We start from the raw sequence: 16,424 nt of genomic DNA, 5'->3' as shown, positions 1-16,424 counted from the left end.
GCTTCCTTCCTGTGAGGGCTGGAGAAGGTGGTAAGGAACGTGGGTGCTTTATGAAGGTCCCTAGTGGCAGGACTGCCCTGCCTCTCCGCAGAGCCCTCAGCAGGGCCTGAGTGGTGAAAGCGGCCAAATGAGAGGAAGGCCCGGGATCCCTTTCTTCTCCATCGTTTTCACCCAGTCCTAAACAGGCACATCGACCCTAAGCATCCTCATTCGAAGGGACGAACTCCACAGACAGGGGCGTAAGGGAGAGAGGAGCAGGCGGCCCCCAGGCTGACTCGGTTTAGGACTCCCTCTAGGGAAGCGTCCTAAGTAAAGCTGCCTGGCAATCTGCAGCTCCTGGGAGCATTTCACCACAGAGGGCTTCAACAGTGACCACGGGAGTCGGTTCCACAGTTCTGGACTGTGAGTCCAGGACAGGTCAGCCCAGGACAGGTGGGCCCAGATGCTCAGTCCTACTGCGGGACACACAAGGGCTTACTCATGCATGAGGCAGCCTGCCAGCCCCTGCTGCACCTGCCTAGGGAATGGGACGCAGGATTCCCACCACCTGCTAGCCCACTACTTCAGAGCCCCAGAGACTCCCTCAGAAAGCCTAGAGCAGGGCTGGGCTGAAACCCCGACTCAGACAGGCAGCTGCTGTGGGCAGTCACAGCCGGCCCTCGAGCTAATGAGGACACAGGCCCAGTGTGCTGACCGACGTCACACGTCAACCACCTGCAGCACCAGGTGCTCTGATGAAATAATCCTGCCTGCTGTGTTGGGAGGTGTTTCCAGATGGGGGTCCTATTTGAATCCATGGGCTAGGTGAAGCCAGCAGTCCTCCCCAGTGTGGCTGGGCAGTCCGTGGGGGGGGCTGGAGAGAACTAGACAGGAGGAGTCACCCCTTTTTCCTGACTCACAGCTTGAGCTGGATCAGCCCATCTCCCCTTCTCCGGCCACGGGCGGGAATTTACACCAGCACCCGTGGCCCTCAGGCCTCTGGGCTTGGACTGAACTACACCTCAGCTCTCCTGGGTCTGCAGCTTGTAGTTGTCTGAGCCACCTGCTCATAATAAGCCTCCCCATATCTGTCTCTGGTCGGTTGTGTTTTACTGCAGAGCCCTAAGTGACATGCCCCGCAAAGCCGGGCCCGAGGTCAGCCGAGAGCTCCGCACCAGGCCCAGCCTCTGTGCTCTGGTGCTTCCAAGGCAGGCCTCCTCTGGATCATTTCCTCCTCCAGCCACCCAGGGATGTCGGACAAGCATGATGGGAATGTACCCGTACTTTTCCGTGTCCCCCTCCCCCCACGGACACCTGCACTTTCCCATGGGCTGCCCCTCCACCCCACACTGTCACCCGTGCCTTCCGAAGACTTGTCCCCAACCCCATCACCCGTGCCTTCCCATGGACTGTCCCATCACCCCCACCCTCCCATGGACTGTCCCCCCATCACCCCCACCTTCCCATGGCCTGTCCCTCCATCACCCCCACCTCCCATGGCCTGTCCCCCCATCACCCCCACCTTCCCATGGGCTGTCCACCCCACCCCCATCACCTGCACCTTCCTGGGGGCTGTCCCCTGGGCACCACCACCTGCCTGGGGCTACACCCACCTGCCTGGGGCTACACCCACTGTGAGACTCTGAGGGTCCTGGGGTGGCGGATGACCTTGATGAAAATTTCCCTTGAACCTGATTTCACTTGCCCCTGCTCCCAGCTCAGGCTCCCTCCTGAAGACCCTTAAGACACTCTCCCATCCAGAAGTTGGATGGAGGAGTTGGATGGGATGCTCTGAGAAGCCTGGGACGTCCACCCAACGCTTCCCCGATGCCTGCTTTCGCCAGAATTGCCTGACCTGACTGTGGATCCAGGAAATGCAGCACAACCGTAACAAGGGAAGTAAATGAGCAGGGCTTCCAGCGAGGGCCCAGGAGGACAGGGCACCAGTGAGGACCCAGGAGGACGGGGCACCAGCGAGGCCCCGGGAGGATGGGGCACCAGCGAGGGCCCGGGAGGACAGGGCAGTGCTCTCAGAGCCAAGACATTCCCAGGAGGGCACCTCTGACCCCTGCTCCCACACCCCAACCGTTTCTACAAATGCCTTTGCAAGTTTTACGTCAAATGAGGGGACCACAGCCTCAAGGCTTTCAAATATTCAAACTCTCCCTTCCTTCACTTCTCAAGAACTGGATGACAAAACCGTTTGGCCTTTTGAAGATGAAATGTAATATGTACATTCTGGAAGAAAATGTCATTTAGCGATTCTTGATGGCTACAAATTGTATTTTTACCACCCAGTTACTTTCTGAACAGATGTGTTCTGCACTGGGATGCACAGAATTCTGTCCCAGCTTCTGTACAAGAAAGGTTTAGAGGAAACACTTGGGACGGACACTCTGTGCCAGAGCGTGGGACAAGCACAGCTCTCCCCAGTGGCCCAGGAGGCATCAGGAGCACTCAGGCAGGTGACAAACACTCAGAGCAAAGCAAGTGCCCACAGAGGGAGCCCAGGGAGCCAGGGGGCCCAGGCTCGTGCAGTGGGAGGCCTCAGCTCCTGAGTCGGGCTGTGCTGTGTGCTTGCCTAGATGTGGGTCTCTTCACCTGCAAGGAGCATGCGCTCCAGTCTTGCAAAGCAGGCAAGTCCACCCTGTGGGACAAAGCTGCCCCGTCAGGCTGTGGGCGGGAGGGAACCAGGACTGTGAGGGTCCCGGAGAGCCCTCAGGCATCCCAGAAAACAGCGGGCACCAGGCTGGGGGGTTAAGACAGAATGCCCAAGAAGAGAGCGGGTGTGAGGAAGAGTGTGAGAAGCGGATGATGGTGCCTTGCTGCTTTTGACACGTGGGCGGGTGTATATTTAACGGAGTGTGAGGGAATGCATTCGAGGTCCTCACTGAGGGCAGAGAGAAGCAGCACGTGAGAAGCGTGGGGTTCCAGCAAGTGAGTGCTGGGTGGGCGAGTGCCCTTCCAAAATCCTTAGTGACAACTTGTGGGGCAGAGGGGGTTAAAAATGCCCTTCAAAGGCCCAAATTCCCCTCAGCAAGAAAAAGCATCAGGAGTATACTCATTTCACACAGACACGATATTTATAAAACAGGGGGCACCCCCTAAGACATAGACTGCATCAAGTTGTTGAATTTCCTATAGCAAGAATTTCCAGATTTTTCAAAAAGCACCAGAGAGCTTTAGAGATTTCACACTTCCTTACAGCGCAAAATGAACCACAAAAAAATGCATTTCCTCTGAGCCAGTGGAGACTGGGGAGGCTGCAGCTGGCAGTGCCCACGCGTTTCTCTGGTCAAGAGAATGCGCCTCTAACCACTTTCTGAGATCACAGAACCCGTGGGCCTCGGGGGGGGCTCTGCGGTCACCAGAGTCACACGCTCGTCCTGCAGAGGAAACACACCCTGGCCTTGGAACCCCATGTTATCGTGGAAGATGCAACCAAAAATAGCTTTTTGGGGAAAAAAGAATACTTGCACACATTGCAAATCCATATTCTCTTCATGATGCGAAACATCTGGCATAAGCAAACTATTTGGGCATTCTTGTTACATTTCAACATATCAAAGAAAAGCACAGCAGGGACAAGCCAGGGGTTCAAGAAACATTTTGTAAAACAAAACCCAAAAAACTGCTGGTGCTGTTTAACAATCAAATATTCAGTGAATCAGTGTGCAGGGCACAGGTGTGCAGATGAGTGCGCAGGCAACACTGCAGGCCACTAACCCCATGCGGCCACAGCCGGAGAGTGCCTGGCCCACGCCCTCAGGCAGAATACAGTGCCGTGGTGCACGCCCAGGGAGCCTTCATGAGGAGCCCCGCCGGCCTCTCCTACCGCAGAAGAGGGCGCCGAACCCTCACTGAGTCCTCTGCCGTCGACCCACAAGGATGGATGCTGCCTCGCTTGTCAACTTTCACATCAACGAGGAGTGCCAGCTCAGCTGTCAGAGTCTCTGACTGGTTTATAAATAATGAATTTGTAAGTAAATTTATTAAGTTATGTAACTATGAATTTACAACTAACACCTCCATGGGACTGACCTGCCTGTGAATCACCATTGCCTTCACGGTCCTCACACATCACTACAGGCAGGCAGTGGCCATCAGTCCTGCAATATTTACCATCAACAGATGCAGACCGAACTGAGTACGTCTCAGGGCCTTTGGTGTCCAATGCCTGGGGCCTTCTGAAGGACATGGGCCTTCGTTCGCCCGTGTGGTCATCCACGTCTTCGGGATCTGCCACTGCCAACCCCTGTCCTGGGCATACAACAGAGAAGGAGGGGAACAGAGCCCAGCCACACACGAGTTAAGCACTGAGAGAACAAGCAGCAGAGGGAGCAGTGTCAGGACAGAGGGGCAGAGGCTGTGATGTTAAAAATGAGGCCGGGGAAGACCTCCTGAGGGGTGAAGACAAGAGACCCAGAAGGAGGGCATGGCCTTCAAAAGCTACAGGTGCGCCGAGCCTCGGATGCTGCCCCCAGCAAGGCCCACATAGCAGCGCTGCCTGGCCGTGCCATATTCAAGCCCCACCAGGCTGGCTTCTCCAGTCCCCACGGCCAGTGCTGCCCACTCCTCTGTGCCCTTGACCATGCGCTGCGGCTCAGACCCGTGTCTATGGGGCAGGGTGGTCGTGATGGGCGCTGAGGAAGGTGTTGGTTATTCTTACATTTCTCTTTGCAAAAGGCCCAGCTGCCCAACATGACAAGTGCTCCTAAAAGACGTGACTTGCCTCACAAACACACAAACACACACCATGCAGTCCCACATCTGGCTATGCTAAGGGCCCATCGCGTGCCCGTGACCTCAAATGCATACGATGCTGTCCCACATCCGGCTATGCTGAGGGCCCACCGCATGCCCACGACCTCCCGTTCTCCCCCGCCTCCCTGGGCACTTGCTCTTCCCCCCAGCGACTCCCGGGTGGGAGTGGCCAGGGCTCTGCTGCGCCCCCCCAAGGACTCACTTCAGAGCTCATGTAAACACCCTGGAACGTCTCCATTTTAGTTTTCCTTGTTCCTCCTGTTTATGCTTTCAGACAGTATCAAACTTACAGAAAAGCTATAAGAATAATATAAAGCACCCAGATACCCCTTGTCTACCGATGAGTTTCACTAGTGTCCCAATAACATCCTTTTAGCCAAGGTGGTGCTGGACCGCGGCAGCAACCATCGTCATGCTGCCTTAGTCCCTGCCACCTCTCCATCCCTTCCAGTATCTCCTTGGCTTTCATGGCCTGCCGGGTTTTTTGGAGATTACAGGTGAGTTATTTTGCAGAATGCCCTTCAGTTTGGGTCTGTCTGGTGTTTCCTCGTGATTTGACTGAAGTTATGCACCTCCAGCCGGAGTATCAGCAAAGCAATGCCGTGCTGCACTCACTCATCCTGTTGCATGGTGCACAATGTCAGCTCATTCCACTATTGGCAGGGTCAGATCAATCACTTAGGACAGTGAATGCTGGGCTTTTCTGCTTCATAATTAATAAATATTTTGTTCAAAACTACAAAAATTCTGTCTCACCCCATTTTCACCACCAATTTTAGCAGTAATTGCTATTTCTTGCCTGAATTATGACTGTAGTGGTTACCAAATTTGATTTGCAATTCACCTCTTCTTTCTATAGTCATCTCTCTTCTTATAGTAATTAATGAGCCTGTTGTGAGGAAAAACTCATTTACTTATTTATTCATTCATTTATGTAGTTGTGACCCTATAAAATCGTATTTTATTCACTGGGGTATAGCCCATTACTATCATTATTCATTTTAATGCTTAAATTGTCCCAGACATGGCCAGTGGGAGCCCCTTCAAGATGGCTTCTGCGTCCCGTGACATGTCTTCATCGCTGGTGACCACTGCCTTGCTTTCTGGCCTGAGATAAGTATAAAGTACCTTGTACTTTGTCTGCTCCAGCTCTTGAAAGAGCCCCCAAAAGCCCTAGTTCCTTTTAATGGCAAGAAGCATTTAGAAACCAACATCTGAATGTCAAGCGTGATTGCTGCTGCTGGGATGTCACTGTTCCGAGGCCCTCTCAGGTGACAGTGGTGGGGGGAGCTGGGGGGGTGAGTGTACACACATTTTACATACATATTCATGTCTCTCTTTATATATTGAAAGCCATGAGTTCACACCAATACCTCCAATTCCAATTCAACATCACAGGATTCGATAGAATGGAACTATCTTTTTCTTTACTATTTGGTAGAAATTGCTTTAAAGCTATCTGAGCCTAGACTTTCTCTGTGCAAAGACTTTAAACAACTAAATCAATTTCTTTAATGGTCCTCTGACATTCAGGTTTTCTATTTCTTCTTGAGTCAGTTTTAATAAGTTATATTTTCTAGGAATATTTTCATTTATGTTTTCAAACTTCAAATTTATTGGCATTAATTTGTTCATAAGAGCTTCTCTTTATATTCCTAATATTGCTTATTATTTTTTCCTTGATCAGTTTCTCAGATCTTTGTAAAGTTTATCATTTAAAAAGAACTCTATTGTATGTTTCTTTTCTATTTCATCAATATCTTCTATTATTTTCCTTATTTGACTCTCTTTTTATTTTACTGTTATTTATCAGAACTACTTAACTGGATGCTTAGCTCATTAATATTTAGCCTTTCTTCTTTTATACATAAACACTTAAGATTATTTATTCCTAAGTGTTGCTTTGGCTACATGCCACACATTTTAAATATTTCTAAATTGCATCATGTTTTCTTCTTTGACCTATGTGTTATTTACAAGTGTGTTTATTTATTTCCAAATGTAAGGGTTTTCAAGTTATCTTGTTATTACAGATTTCTAATTTATTTGCATTGAGTTCCCACCTCATTATTCTTTAATATTTTATCTTTTGAAATTTACTGAGACTTGCTTTATTGGCCAATAAGGTTTCCATGTATTTACCAGTTCCATGTGGGCTTTGAAAATACATGAATTCTGTAGTTTGGGGGTATACTGATTTATGTATGTCCACTAAATTAACCTTTTTTTTTCCTTTGCGTTGTTCAAATGTTCTATAACCTTTACTGGCTTTTATTTACTTCTTCTATAAAATCCTGAGTTACAGTATTTAAAATATTTTTCTCTGATGATGAATTTATATATTCTTCCTTATAGTTCTGTCAATATTTACTTTATAGATTTTGAAATTATGTTATGGAAAGCATAAAAATGCAAAATTATATTATCTGCTTGATGAAATGAATTGTTTAATCATTATGTATTGATTTTCTCCATCTCCAGTGGTGCTTTTTACCCCAAAATCAATTTTTTTACATTAATATAGATTCATCGTATTTTCTTCAGTTTATATTTCCCCAGTATACCCTTTCCCATCTTTTTACTTTCATCCTTTCTGTACCTGAGAGTGTAGATGTGTTTTCTGTAAACAGCATATAGTAATCCACTTTAATAATCTTTATCTTTTAATTGTTATGTTTATTCTATTTACATTTATTGTAGTTACTGATATATTTGGACTTTTGTTCCACCTCTTTTGTGTTTCTTTTCTCCCTTCCCTTCCTAGTCTTTTTCTTTTGACTGATTACATTTTCTCACTCTTTTTTCTTTCCATTAGTTTGAAATTTCAACCCCATTTCTACGGTTGATTATCCTGAAAATTTTATTATAAATTAGATAACCATCCTCCAAAGTTAATACAAGAATCTCGGCCGGGCGCGGTGGCTCAAGCCTGTAATCCCAGCACTTTGGGAGGCCGAGACGGGCGGATCACGAGGTCAGGAGATGGAGACCATCCTGGCTAACACGGTGAAACCCCGTCTCTACTAAAAAAATACAAAAAACTAGCCGGGCGAGGTGGCTGGTGACTGTAGTCCCAGCTACTCAGGAGGCTGAGGCAGGAGAATGGCGGGAACCCGGGAGGCGGAGCTTGCAGTGAGCTGAGATCCGGCCACTGCACTCCAGCCTGGGCGACAGAGCAAGACTCCGTCTCAAAAAAATAAAAGAATCTTAGAACTTTTTAACTCATCATCCTCTTCAAATTTGTATGATATTATGACTATATACTTATCTTTTTAAAATTCTTATATCACCATTATTATTTTACACAATGTGTTTGATTTGATTTGATTTACCCATATAGTCACCACCTTCTTGTTCTTCATTCCCCCTTGCGTCTCAAATCTTCCACCCAGAATTCTCTTCCTTCTGCGTGAAGTATATCTTTAATAATGTCCTTTAATAAAGTTATCTCTGGGTTCTCAGCTTCACTTAGTTTTTGTCTCTGAGTATTCCTTAATTTACTACCAGCCCATAAATGTATTTTTAAAGGCTTAAAATATTTTATCTTGAAGTTTTGGCTGTTATCAGTAGAAGGATGCCTCAGTTACATATTGAAAATGGAAGAGACTGTGTTAAGTAGTCAATATTCTCCCACTAGACTCTAAATACCAGGAAGCAAAGACCATAGCAGCTCTTTTTTTACTTGCATTAGAACAGGATGTTAATATGGAACTTTTCCAGTCTGAATTTTAGCTGAGGCCCCAGGACAAGAAGTGCCAGTTGTTCCCAAGTAAAATTCTGGGTGACCTAGGTAGAGGAGATGTTGAAGATGAGAGAAGTTCAAGTTTGACAGGAGGGCTTCCTTGGGAGAGGGGGTTGCGCTCTCAGTCTTCCCCCCCACCTGTGACAGGAGGGGGATGGGCAACTTCCTCCTCACTTCATTCCAAGAGGGGCTTCACCAGGCCTGCAAGCGCCTCCTGTGAGCCTCCGGAGGCTGGTGGGGGGGCACTGAGACCCGGTGTCCCTCTTACACTCAAGAAATGCAAAGGGCAAAAGGAGAGTCCTGGAGCTCCCAGTAGGCAACTGGACTGCATGTAGAAATTAACGCTAACCCAGTGGATCAAAGGTGCACATTTCCTGTGGACCAGATGGGGTCGTACTGCCTGAACACTGGCCTGGGATGTCTTAAATCCTGCCCAGAAGGGTTCCTGGAGATGAGAGGGCAGACCTTGGTAAGAGGCTAGAGGTACCACGGCCACCTGGGGCTAAGGAAGTGAGTGTAAGGGACCAGCTGGAGAGGATGCACCGCCTGAGTTGGCCAATTGTGGCAGAGACACCCCAGGGTACGGTGGTCACTCAGGAGACCATGAGAATGCCCCCAGAGCCCCCTGGATTCCCTGCCAGCCTCATGTGCCAGCTCTCTGCCATGCCAGCCATACAGAACCTCTCCTGTCCTTACCTTTTATCCCTCTTGCTCCTCCCACCGAGGTTTGGAAGCCATAGTTACCAGTGGGGGAGGACCCGGGGGCAGCAGCCAGCCTGACACCCAGCCTCCCACCTGCCACAGCACCAGATGAGGTTGGGAAGAGGTTCACATGCGGAAGACAAGTAGAGTTTTAACTGTTTTGCTGGACCTATACTAATCAACAAGCCCAGCCTGCTTGGGACCACATTAGTGGAAGACACTGAATTACCTAGAAGGGACCAGAAAAGTCCTGGGATTATCCCAGGTTTCTTCCAGGCACAGAAGGAGAATCAGTCCACAAAGGAGGTTTGCTGGGCAGACATGAGAAAAATCAAAGTTGTTTTCTCTCAACCCTTGGCCAGCTTCCTTCAGGAATAAACTCAAGCCCCAGGAATGAGTGAGTAAATGAGTGAATGAGCCCCTGCTCTTCTTGGCCAGATTCATCTTTTGGAAGCAGTTAAAAGAGGTAGGAAAAGTAAAATCAGCTCCTAAAATCATCAGAGTGATCTTGCCATACAACTACAACAGTGCTGGGGAAACCATTCCTGAGGGCCTCAGGGTCTGAGGCAGGAGTGGCCTCACAACATTAGGGCAGGACAAGCTCTCATCCTCTCCTGGCTCTCAAGTACAGAGAAAGACCCTAAGTTATTTTAAACTTGTGAGTCTTTGCAGGAAATGCTCCCCAAGGGGAAGCCATCTACCAGAAGGCACCAGTGACAGAGAGGAAGGGGGCGAGAGAAAGGGTTGGAGCACAGCCTGGAGAGCTGGAAGGCACATGACCCACATGTGCTCATGCCTACCGCAGGATGAGAAAAATCGAGTCTCAGACCTGTGGCCCTGCCATGGGGGCTTGCCTTAGCCTCTAGGGCTGCTGTGACAAAATGATTTAAACATCAGAAAGTTGTTTTCTTGCAGTTCTGGAAGCTAGAAGCCCATGATCAAGGTGCCACCACATTCAGTTTCTGGTGAGGGCTCTCTTCTGGGCTTGTGGACAGCCACCTTCTTGCTGCATCTTCACATGAACTTCCTGCTGTGCTTGTGGACAGCGTGAGCCCTCCGATGTCTCTCCTTATATATGTGCTAATCCCATCAGATCAGAGCTCTGCCCTTATGACTACATTTAACCTTAAACTTAACTTCCTTAGAGATCCCTTCTCCAAATACAACTAAACCAGGGGCTAAGGCTTCAACATATGAGTTTTAGGGGACACAAACATTCAGTTTATAACATTCAATCCTAGCCTCCAAAATTTATGTCCTCACATGCAAAATACATTAATTCCATCCCAACAGCCCCAAAAGTCTTAACCCATTCCAGCATCAACTCTAAAGTCTAAGCCAAAGTTTCATTTAACTACCGTCTAAATCAGAAATGGGTAAGACTTAAGGTACAATTTCTCCTAAAGCAGACCTGCTCTCCAGCCAAGAAGCTGCGAAGCCAGGCAAGCCATGATCTTCTAAAATACAACGGTGAACAGGCATGGGATGGAACTCCCCATTGCAAAACGCAGGTCACAGAAGGAAGAGAGGGGAGACGGGTCCCAAGCAAGTCACACATCTAGCAAGACAAAGCCCCTGAGACCTGGAAGCCTGGGGACAATCCTCTTCGGCTCCATGCTCTGCCCAGAGGCCCAGCCTCTTTCCCAGCTCTCAGCGGCCCCACCCTCTGAAACCCAGGAGGAGACAGCCCTGCCCTGTGCCTGTGGTGGAAGAGGTACCCAGTTACCTCTGAATCACCCCCAGGCACACTCGCCCCTTTCTGGAAAGATGAAGCATGCCAGCCGCTGGAGAGCACTACCTCCTGTTCTCCTTAGGCCAAGCTGACAGTGTCTCTGTGGGCCTGGTCCCATCCCAACTCCTGGCCTCTGCTGAGGAGGCTTCCTGGTTGGGCTCCTGGCTCACACCCAGTCTCCCCATCAAATGGTTGTTCCACCGCATGCAAGTCTGTCCAGACACTTTCTCTTTTTTTTTTGAGACAGAGTCTCGCTCTGTCGCCCAGGCTGGAGTGCAGTGGCAAGATCTCGGCTCACTGCAACCTCTGCCTGCCGGGTTCAAGCAATTCTCTGCCTCAACCTTCCAAGTAGCTGTGATTACAGGTGCCCGCCACCATGCCCGGCTAATTTTTATATTTTTAGTACAGATGGGGTTTCACCATCTTGGCCAGACTGGTCTTGAACTCCTGACCTTGTGATCCACCTGCCTCGGCCTCCCAAAGTGCTGGTATTACAGGCATGAGCCACTGTGCCCGGCCCACTTTCTCATTTTTTGCAATGTAAATAGGCTGATAATTTTCCAGATCTTCAAGCTCTGGTTCCTTTCCTTTTGGCAATTCCTTCAATGTATCTCTCTCCTCTGACGTTTCACTATAAGCAGTAAGGAGAAGCAAGGATTTCAACACTTTGCTTAGAAATCTCACCAGCAAAACATCCTATTTCATCACTTGCAAGTTCCACTTTCCACGAAATGCTAGAACTCAGTCCAGCCAAGTACTTGCCACTTTATAACAAGAATCACTTTCCTCGAATTCCACAGGCACGTTCCTCACCAGAATCGGCTTTGATGCTCACATTTCTACCAGTGTTCTGTTCGTGGGGTACGTGTGTTCTCTACGACCACAGCTCTCCCTCCAATGCTCTTCTCTCTGAGCCCTCACCAACAACGCCTTTAACACCCATAGTTCTACCAACAACCGCTTCACGGCCATCACGGCTCTTTCTAGCGCACACCTCAAAACTCCTCCAGCCTCCACCCATCAGCCAGCTGCAAGTCACTTCCACATTCTTAGGTATGTGGTATGTAACGCAGGGCACCCCACTTCTCTGCTTGGGCTGCTTATAATAAAATGCCACCGCCTGGGGACTTAAACAAGAGGAATTGGTTTTCCACAGTTCTGGAGCTAAAAGCCTTTCATCAGGGTGCAGCGAATTTGGCTCTGGTGAGAGCTCTTTCCGGCCTGCAGACAGCTGCCTTCCCCGTGTTCTCTCACAGCCCTTCTTTGGGGGGTGTTCAGCATGGAGGCGGACAGAGGGTTCTTTTGTGTCTCCTTTTTAAGGACACTGGTCCTATCAGTTCAGGGCCGCCCCCACTTACGTCGTTGTTTAACCTTAATTTCTTCCTAAGAGGCCCCACCTACAAATACAGCCACACTGGGATTAGGGTTTCACTATATGAATAGGTGAAGGGATGAGACAAACATCCAGTCCATAAAACGATCATCAAGGAAAAGGCAAATCGTCAGCGAAAGCTGAAAATCGCACGATTTGGCTGAATAATGTGTAACTTCAGGCCTAGGTTTACACACTCACTCATAATCTCAAGGACCATAGAACTTTTGACCTACTAGCAAGCGTAGGATTCCAGAGTTCAGGATCCCAGGACACCTCATGGCGCCGTGGGGCCTCTGTTCTTGCCCACCCAGGGTGGGGTGAAGCGGATGTGCCCGTTCAGCGCAGGGGGGCTTCAGAGCCAGGACTGACCCCAGAAGGGGCTCCAGGATGGACACAGGTGTGTGTTCAGGCCCCACAGTGGAGCACGGCAGATGCAAAGGAACAAGAGGACTCTGATGCTGCTGCGGGTGATGAGTGGAGGGAGCAGGGAGCAGTGTCATCCTGAAAGGAAAATCCCCAGGCTTTCAGAGTGAGGCTGTGCCACTTTCTCTCCTCCCTGCTTTGTTTTTGGGACTGTTCTACTCCACACTTCTCTACACAGCAACAAGAACACACACGTCTGTGCCCTGTCAGCGCTCCGGCCCCCACGCGTGGAGGTGGACACAGCCCCACGCCAGGCCTGGATGGACTCTGTGCCTGAGGGCCTCCACTCCCAGGCACTCTTCCTCAGTCGCTGACTGCAGGGGTCCTGGGAAATGCAGGCACCCCCAGGGAGCTCTGGGAGGGTGGCCTGACCCACAGCTGGGCTTCAGCAACAGAGCCGGCGCTTCTGCACCCTTCCTGGTCAGTGTTAGGGTCCCACGTCCCAGGCTGTGACCAGGGCTCAGCCTAGAAGGGGCCCAACTCCCCTCCCTGCCCCACAACAGGAGGGCAGAGAGCTCTCTTAAGGCGGCAGCAAACTGTCTCCTCCGCACTACCTCCTTCCCTCTTATTTTGTGCCTGACTTCCCCTGGTGTGAATAGTAAAATCACCAAGAGTGGAAAATCCCGACCTTAACAGTCACCCAGGAGGAGGGTAGAAGCTAAGAGTTTTATAACTTAAAGTGCCAATCTCCAAACAAAAATAAACCCACTGCATTCTAAAAATCCACGAAGGTCAACATTAAACATCACAAGCAAATGCTCAGGCCATCATCACCCTTTGAGGTGAAAGCTCCTGGTTCATGTCCTTCCCAAAGGCAACTTTTTATGGCAGCCGTAATCTCTAAGTCAAGAGGCATAGTTTAAGATCCAACTTTTATAGCTTGACTTGTTTCTAATTATACAGTGGAAATGACTTCAGAAAAGTTTTTAGAATTTCCTCTAAAATGTACAGCCTGAAGGGGATCACAAACATCACAATCCTTGGTAGAAGAATCAGGAAGTTTATTTCCCTGTGAAAGCTGCAGCACTCTTGTTAAGCCGGTGGCTCCCTGAGAGTCACTGCAGCTGTGGCAGAGGTGGGCACCTCCCGGCAGGGCAACAGGAAGCATGCAGTGTGCCCCTGCACAGGATGGCCACCCAGTGCCACCACCCCGGCTCGGGGCGGCAGGATGGGAAGCTCACTCACTGGCAGGTTAAGAAGAACCAGGCGTCCAAACTTGCTGGAAACATCAGAATCGAAGACTTTCTGAGGCCATCAAGCCCTGGCCTGGCTGGCCACAGTGGGACCTGTGCAGAGAGGAAGTGACCTGGCCTGTCCTCCAACCTCCCAGCGAGAGGGTGAGGCTGTGTGGTGTCGGTGGGGGGAAGCCGAGGCACCACGTCTTCAGTTCGGGACACAGCCTCCCCACCGGCTGCCCCAGCCCTTCCTGCGCTGTCCAGACATGGGGACTGCCCCCTGCCATTGGCGCCGCTGAGCCACACTGCCCCATCCATGAAAGGCGCGCCCCACAAGGCAAACCTGGGAGCCTGCCCTCGATTCCACGCTGGCGCCCATGCCCGGGTGCACGCAGGGTGGTGCCCGCTCCACCACACCGGAACACACCAACCGCACCACATCTTAACCTTCCTGGAAAAGCTGCCATCCTGCACGTACGGCAAACCCAGGTCTCTCAGGTAAACTGAGTCCAACACCACCCAGCAGCCCTGAGCACCAGGAGGCCCAGGCTGGGAACGGAGATAAATATAAAATTAATAGTTTTCAACATAAAATTAGAAAACCTGGAATGTAAAACAAACTTGCTGTGACCTCACCACTCAGATAAGCTCTGCTAACATTTTGTGGGATTTGATTTCCATGGGGGCTGCGGCCAGCCAGAACCCAGGAAGACCCTCAGTGTGGGGCCGGCACCAACAGGATGCGGGGTGATGCTGAGTGGCACCGTGGCTTTCCTTTCTGCGTCCCATGGGCCGCATCCTTCCCTGGGGGTGTCTGAGGGTGCGCAGAGGCCTGCAGGGGCCCGGGCACTGAGAGCCTCTCGCACGCCGAGACAGATGCCCACACCTAGAGGAGGCCCCCACCCTGACTCAAACTCAGGAGTGCAGGCGCTGGGCACAACTGCCACACGGTGCTGGTCACAGGGTTTTTAATTCTAAAAGTGCTGCAATCAAACCACGTGCAGGCACGTCACCCAACACAGAAGATGGAAGCAGCTTCTCTCCCACCCTCCCGCAACGCCAAAGGCCCCACGGTCTACACCTGCGAGTTCTCTGGAGAGATCCTGGCTCCCAGGGCAGCAATCACTGCAAATCTAAGGGAATGCCACGCTTCCAAGGACAGACGGGCACAGGCCTGGGGAGGCCCCACCCGAGATGCAGGAGCCCTGGAAGCCCCTCCCCACGAGAGGGCAGCCCCAGCAGCTGTGTCTGGGCAGGGCCTGGCATGGGCAGGGAGAGGTGCCCGGCACCCCAGGGCAGCCTCCAGGTCCCACCTAGTCAGCTGCCTCAGCCTCCTGACCATGCCCAGCCCTGCTCATCCACGAAGCCGACCCCCGATTCCCTGGAGCCGGGGTCTGTGGGGAAGCCCCAGTGAAGCCCAGCACGGGGAGGAACAGCCCAGCCCCTCCCACAGGAGCTGTGCAGCTTCAGTGAACTGAGGCCCCGAGGAGCAAACCAGCCCATCCCAGCAAACTGGGGCACTCTGAGAGTGTCGAGGACAGCCAGGGCCAGACCTGGCACCAGGGACAATCCACAGCACAGCCAGGGACCAAGTCTCCAGGTAAGTCCGGGGGTAGCGTGGGGGAAGAAGGGCGTGCACATGGTGCAGCCCAGCAGACACACTTCACCTGGCCACACGGGCCCCAGGTGGACTCAGGGGAGACACAACCCGCCTCAAGTGAACGGGTGGGCGCAGGTGAGAGTCCTACCTTGGAAGAAGCTCTTCACCCGGAGGTAACTGACACTGAGACGCAGGACAGAAAGCTTGTCCAGCTTGGAGATGATGTCAGGTGGGAACGGCAGCAGGCTGGCCAGGTGGTCCAACTCGGCGTTGAGGCGGTCCCGGTGCCGCTTGGAGGGGTTGGACTTCTCTGCCCCCATGGCGGGCCTCCTGTGGGGAGATCGTCTGGGTCAGGTGGGCTTCTCCACCAGAAGCCACAGGCCCCTTGGGGCGGAAACCATCCCCTGCAGTGACCTCACTAGGAGCATCTAAGCTGCTGCCAGGACAAAAGGTGGGAAGAGGACTAAAGCTCACCCATGCCTCAAGACGTAGACACTAAAAACCACAGCGCACAGCAGCTAAGTACAGCTCGGTATCTGGAGGGGACGCAGAGAGGAGGAGCAAACCAGCCCGAGAACCGCAGCTCAGAGCACAGAGACAGGGCACGACCCCAGGCTGTGGGATGGGCACGTTTCTCCACCTCTCCACTACGGCTCCCTAGGGAGGGAGGAGGACGCCTGGCCCCAGGCTGGCTCGGTGTCTAAACAAAACCTAACACATTCCAGGAAACATGAAAAGGCCCTCCTGGCATCAGCCGGGGCGTGCAGCTGCCAGGCCTGCACTTCGAGGTGCCCAGGCCACGCCAAGCTTCGGTTTCTCCCGTACGTGTTGGGGCTGAGGGGAGAATATTCAGGGACCCCCCAGGGCAAATGAGACCGGGTGCCTGCCCCTCCGGGGCCCCACAAAGGGGCAGTGAGGGCCATTACTCAGTT

General features: G+C 51.3%; 1 protein-coding gene across 1 annotated transcript in view; it reads right to left on the bottom strand.

Moving 5' to 3' along the window:
• The window catches only part of AHRR (aryl-hydrocarbon receptor repressor), a 103,937-nt gene that overhangs the window by 55,514 nt on the left and 31,999 nt on the right, over positions 1 to 16,424 (bottom strand). Inside the window, exon 3 of the mRNA XM_033178658.1 lies at positions 15,641 to 15,822. Within this exon, the coding sequence (XP_033034549.1) occupies positions 15,641 to 15,822 (182 nt within the window). The remainder of the gene's footprint in view (positions 1 to 15,640; positions 15,823 to 16,424) is intronic.

This window comes from Trachypithecus francoisi, unplaced genomic scaffold (assembly GCF_009764315.1).
Source record: "Trachypithecus francoisi isolate TF-2019V2 unplaced genomic scaffold, Tfra_2.0 Lachesis_group2, whole genome shotgun sequence".
Taxonomy (NCBI): domain Eukaryota; kingdom Metazoa; phylum Chordata; class Mammalia; order Primates; family Cercopithecidae; genus Trachypithecus; species Trachypithecus francoisi.
Note: the sequence above shows the minus strand (reverse complement) of the source record. Positions and strands in the feature narration are given on the sequence as shown.